This window comes from Palaemon carinicauda, chromosome 25 (assembly GCF_036898095.1).
Source record: "Palaemon carinicauda isolate YSFRI2023 chromosome 25, ASM3689809v2, whole genome shotgun sequence".
NCBI lineage: Eukaryota > Metazoa > Arthropoda > Malacostraca > Decapoda > Palaemonidae > Palaemon > Palaemon carinicauda.
The window spans coordinates 98,211,679-98,217,886 of NC_090749.1; the positions used below are offsets into that span (position 1 = coordinate 98,211,679).

At 36.0% G+C, this 6,208-nt stretch overlaps 1 protein-coding gene across 1 annotated transcript; it reads left to right on the forward strand.

The window, feature by feature from the left end:
- Positions 1-217: 217 nt before the first annotated feature.
- On the forward strand, positions 218-2,272 carry LOC137619161 (uncharacterized protein MCAP_0864-like). Its single transcript, XM_068349347.1, has one exon. It carries the CDS (start codon positions 218-220, stop codon positions 2,270-2,272), a length of 2,055 nt encoding a protein of 684 aa, XP_068205448.1.
- Positions 2,273-6,208: the final 3,936 nt, after the last annotated feature.

The window sequence follows — 6,208 nt, forward strand, 5'->3', positions numbered from 1 at the left end:
AAGGAATTTGGTGAATTAAAGGCAGGAAAAACTAAACTGGAATGTGAATGCATCGAAAGAGACACATTCAGATGAAAGAACTTGAAAAATTGATGGAAAATATCAGGAACGAAAATGAAGTACTGAAGACAGAACAAAATCAGAGAAATGAACTAGTAAATGAATTGAAAAAGGAATTTGGTGAATTAAAGGCAGGAAAAACTAAACTGGAATGTGAATGCATCGAAAGAGACACATTCAGATGAAAGAACTTGAAAAATTGATGGAAAATATCAAGAACGAAAATGAAGTACTGAAGACAGAACAAAATCAGGAAAATGAACTAGTAAATGAATTGAAAAAGGAATTTGGTGAATTAAAGGCAGGAAAAACTAAACTGGAATGTGAATGCATCGAAAGAGACATTCAGATGAAAGAACTTGAAAAATTGATGGAAAATATCAAGAACGAAAATGAAGTACTGAAGACAGAACAAAATCAGAGAAATGAACTTGTAAATGAATTGAAAAAGGAATTTGGTGAATTAAAGGCAGAAAAAACTAAACTGGAGTCTGAATGCGTCGAAAAAGACCTTCAGATGAAGGCACATGAAAATTTGATGGAATTTATCAAAAAGGAAAATGAAGTACTGAAGAAGGAACAAAATCAGAAAAATGAACTAGTAAACGAATTGAAAAAAGAAGTAGGCGAACTGAAGGCAGAAAGTGAGAAACTTAAAGCTGACAGGACACAAGAGTATGAAAAACTGGAATTTATGTGCAAAATTAAAGACCTTGAGGTAATGGAACGAAATATGATTGCGGAGAAGTTTGAAACCGAAAACGAAGAAATTAAAAAGGCGCATATTAAGAACATGGAGCAATTGAATAAACTGAAAAGTGTAGTTTGTGAAGTAAAGGCTGAGAAAGAGAAACTAGAAGCTAAATGCCTCGAGAAAGATCTTCAGCTGAAGAAACTGAAGAATTGGCTTGAAAATCTCAGAAATGAAAATGAGAAATTCAAGACCAATCAAAATGAGAAAACAGAAAACCTAAATAAATTGAAAAGAGAAGTTATGGGACTGAAGGCAGAAAAAACTAAATTGAAATCGGAATGCTTTGAAAAGGAACTTCAGCTGAAGAAACTGAAAAATTTGCTGGAAGAACTTCGAAATGAAAACAAGAAAGTGAAAACCAATCAAAATGAGGAAATGGAACAACTCAATAAATGGAAACGTGAAGTTGACCAATTGAAGGAAGAAAGAGAGAAACTTAAAGCTGATAGGGTGCAAGATTATGAAAAACTGGAATTTTTGTGCAAAATAAAAGACCTTGAGATAATGGAACGGAATATGATTGCGGAGAAGTTTGAAACTGAAAAAGAAGAAATGAAAAAGGCGCATATTAACAACATGGAGCAACTGAATAAACTGAAAAGTGTCGTTTGTGAACTGAAGGCAGAAAACGAGAGGCTGGTAGCTGAGAAGGCCGAAGTTCATAGAGCTGAGAATAATGATGAACATAGCAGGAAAAACTTATTGATGGCTGGCTTATTTGCGCAGATGAACAACAGGTACAAAGAAGCGGTAGAAATTTTCACCGAAGCCTTGAGTATGGAGACGCACTACGAAGAAGAAACAGCCCTTCTGCATGTCCTTCGGGCTGAAGCAAACTCTGCCACTGAGAAGCCTCCTCATATGGATATTGTTTTGGACTGTTCAATGGCTATCGAGAAAAGTCTGGAAGGATGGAAAGCGTACATGTTACGAGGGAGGCACCTCGTCAAACTTGGCATTTTCGACGCGGCCTTGAAGGACTTCGAAACGGTAAAGGTTAAGAAATCAGAGAAATTTCTAAAAGTCATTGAAGATACTAAAGCACTGCAGAAAGAATGGGAAGAAAAGGGTCACTATGAGATTCTGGGTTTGGAACAGACAGCCACAAAGGCAGAAATTATAAGATCCTTCAGGAACTTGTCTATGAAGTTCCACCCAGACAGGCATCGGGAGAAACCCGAATTCCTACAGGAGGCATTCGAGGAGAAGTACAAAAAGGTGGTCAACGCTAAACTTATTCTAGTGGACGAAGGAAACCGAAGAGATTATGATGATGAGCTATGCCGTGAGAAGAAATACGATCACTGGTATCACCGGTATCGTCAGGAGCCAACAAGGCATCAGCCAGGGCAGTGGAACCAACAGCGTTGGCAGTACGATCAAGGACGCCCAAGATGGCAAGAGGATCGTCAGTACAATCAAGGACCAAGAAGGGATCAACATCAACACTATTATTAAGGATGTCGTAATGTGTAAAGGAACGATCCTTGCAGTTTAGTGCAGTGAACGTGAAAAAAAAATGAAAATAAAAAAAAAAATAAGAAATTAAAAAATCCAAAAAAAATAAAAAATTGAAAATAAAATTTAAAAAAAATATAAATATAGTGGAAAAATCTTTTTAGTATAAGTTTCAGTTGAATTTTTCAGTTTAGTGCTGGGAACTTAGAAAAAAATAAAAATCCAAAAAAAAAAAAATATATTTATACAGTTAAGTGGAAAAATATTTTTAGTATAAGTTTCGGTTGTTTTAGTATAGTTTAGTGAATAAGCTTTTAATGTAAGGCCTTCCAGATGCAAATGGAATATTCTGCAAGAAGGATTCAGCAGAGGGAAGAAGTCCCACTTGTTTTGGAATGCACTGTTCCTTGATAAAGATTCACCTGTACTGTTTCTTTGTCAGATGGACAGATGTGAAGAAACAAGTCTGACTTCTTTTGGTACGCTGTGTCCCCTCAAGAATATTCCATTGTTCTGGAATAGTTGATAAGGATTATGTTTAGGGCAGTAAACAGAAAAAATAAATAAAAACAAAAAAATAGAAAAATAAAAAAATGTTTTTAGTATAAATTTCAGTTGAAATTTTTAGTATAATTTTAAGTTGAATTTTTCAGTTTACTGCTGTGAACTTAGAAAAAAAATAAAAATCCAAAAAAAAAAATAAGAAAAAAAATACTGTATATAGGGGAAAAATATTTTTAGTATAAGTTTCAGTTGAATTTTTCAGTTTAGTGCCGTGAACTTAGAAAAACATAAATATCCAAAAAAAAAAGTAAAAAAATAAAAAATCCCAGAAAAAATATATATATAATGGAAAAATATTTTTAGTATAAGTTTCAGTTGAATGTTTTAGTATAAGTTTCAGTTGAATTTTTCAGTTTAGTACTGTGAACTTAGAAAAAAATAAGAATAAAAAAAATAAAAAAATAAAAAATCCAAAAAAAATATATATATAGTGGAAAAATATTTTTAGTGTAAGTTTCAGTTGAGTTTTAGTATAGTTTAGTGAATAAGCTTTTAATGTAAGGCCTTCCAGATGCAAATGGAATATTCTGCAAGAAGGATTCAGCAGAGGGAAGAAGTCCCACTTGTTTTGGAATGCACTGTTTCTTGATAAAGATTCACTTGTACTGTTTCTTTGTCAGGTGGACAGATGCAGAAGAAACAAGTCTGACTTCTTTTTAGTACGCTGTGTTCCCTCAAGAAGTTTCCATATTACTGGAATAGTGGATCAGGAATATGTCTGGTGCTGAGAACATGGAATAAAATATGGAGTCTGGTCTTCCAGATGCAAAGGAAATAATCTACAAGATGATCTCAGCCTAGAGAAGAAGTCCCACTTGTTTTGGAATGCACTGTTCCTTGATAAAGATTCACTTGTACTGTTTCTTTGTCAGGTGGACAGATGCAGAAGAAACAAGTCTGACTTCTTTTTAGTACGCTGTGTTCCCTCAAGAAGTTTCCATATTACTGGAATAGTGGATCAGGAATATGTTTGGTGCTGAGAACATGGAATAAAATATGGAGTCTGGTCTTCCAGATGCAAAGGAAATAATCTACAAGATGGACTCAGCCTAGAGAAGAAGTCCCACTTGTTTTGGAATGCACTGTTCCCTGATAAAGATTCACTTGTACTGTTTCTTTGTCAGGTGGACAGATGCAGAAGAAACAAGTCTGACTTCTTTTTAGTACGCTGTGTTCCCTCAAGAAGATTCCATTTTACTGGAATAGTGGATCACGAATATGTTTGGTGCTGAGAACATAGAATAAAATATGGAGTCTGGTCTTCCAGATGCAAAGGAAATAATCTTCAAGATGGACTCAGCCTAGAGAAGAAGTCCCACTTGTTTTGGAATGCACTGTTCCTTGATAAAGATTCACTTGTACTGTTTCTTTGTCAGGTGGACAGATGCAGAAGAAACCAGTCTGACTTCTTTTTAGTACGCTGTGTTCCCTCAAGAAGATTCCATTTTACTGGAATAGTGGATCACGAATATGTTTGGTGCTGAGAACATAGAATAAAATATAGATTCTGGCCATTCAGATACAAAGGAAATAATCTACAAGATAGACTCAGCCTAGAGAAGAAGTCCCACTTGTTTTGGAATGCACTGTTCCTTGATAAAGATTCACTTGTACTGTTTCTTTGTCAGGTGGACAGATGCAGAAGAAACAAGTCTGACTTCTTTTTAGTACGCTGTGTTCCCTCAAGAAGTTTCCATATTACTGGAATAGTGGATCACGAATATGTTTGGTGCTGAGAACATAGAATAAAATATAGAGTCTGGTCTTCCAGATGCAAAGGAAATAATCTACAAGATGGACTCAGCCTAGAGAAGAAGTCCCACTTGTTTTGGAATGCACTGTTCCCTGATAAAGATTCACTTGTACTGTTTCTTTGTCAGGTGGACAGATGCAGAAGAAACAAGTCTGACTTCTTTTTAGTACGCTGTGTTCCCTCAAGAAGATTCCATTTTACTGGAATAGTGGATCACGAATATGTTTGGTGCTGAGAACATAGAATAAAATATAGAGTCTGGTCTTCCAGATGCAAAGGAAATAATCTACAAGATGGACTCAGCCTAGAGAAGAAGTCCCACTTGTTTTGGAATGCACTGTTCCCTGATTAAGATTCACTTGTACTGTTTCTTTGTCAGGTGGACAGATGCAGAAGAAACAAGTCTGACTTCTTTTTAGTACGCTGTGTTCCCTCAAGAAGTTTCCATATTACTGGAATAGTGGATCACGAATATGTTTGGTGCTGAGAACATAGAATAAAATATAGTCTGGTCTTCCAGATGCAAAGGAAATAATCTACAAGATGGACTCAGCCTAGAGAAGAAGTCCCACTTGTTTTGGAATGCACTGTTCCCTGATAAAGATTCACTTGTACTGTTTCTTTGTCAGGTGGACAGATGCAGAAGAAACAAGTCTGACTTCTTTTTAGTACGCTGTGTTCCCTCAAGAAGTTTCCATATTACTGGAATAGTGGATCACGAATATGTTTGGTGCTGAGAACATAGAATAAAATATAGAGTCTGGTCTTCCAGATGCAAAGGAAATAATCTACAAGATGGACTCAGTCTAGAGAAGAAGTCCCACTTGTTTTGGAATGCACTGTTCCTTGATAAAGATTCACTTGTACTGTTTCTTTGTCAGGTGGACAGATGCAGAAGAAACAAGTCTGACTTCTTTTTAGTACGCTGTGTTCCCTCAAGAAGTTTCCATATTACTGGAATAGTGGATCACGAATATGTTTGGTGCTGAGAACATAGAATAAAATATAGAGTCTGGTCTTCCAGATGCAAAGGAAATAATCTACAAGATGGACTCAGCCTAGAGAAGAAGTCCCACTTGTTTTGGAATGCACTGTTCCTTGATAAAGATTCACTTGTACTGTTTCTTTGTCAGGTGGACAGATGCAGAAGAAACAAGTCTGACTTCTTTTAGTACGCTGAGTCCCCTCAAGAAGATTCCATTTTACTGGAATAGTGGATCACGAATATGTTTGGTGCTGAGAACATAGAATAAAATATAGATTCTGGCCTTTCAGATACAAAGGAAATAATCTACAAGATGGACTCAGCCTAGAAAAGAAGTCCCACTTGTTTTGGAATGCACTGTTCCTTGATAAGGATTCACTTGTACTGTTTCTTTGTCAGGTGGACAGATGCAGAAGAAACAAGTCTGACTTCTTTTAAGTACGCTGTGTTCCCTCAAGAAGTTTCCATATTACTGGAATAGTGGATCAGGAATATGTTTGGTGCTGAGAACATAGAATAAAATATGGAGTCTGGTCTTCCAGATGCAAAGGAAATAATCTACAAGATGGACTCAGCCTAGAGAAGAAGTCCCACTTGTTTTGGAATGCACTGTTCCTTGATAAAGATTCACTTG

What these genes read in the sequence shown, in the direction of transcription:
- LOC137619161 (XM_068349347.1), top strand. Translation starts at nt 218, where the DNA reads ATGCATCGAAAGAGACACATTCAGATGAAAGAACTTGAAAAATTGATG.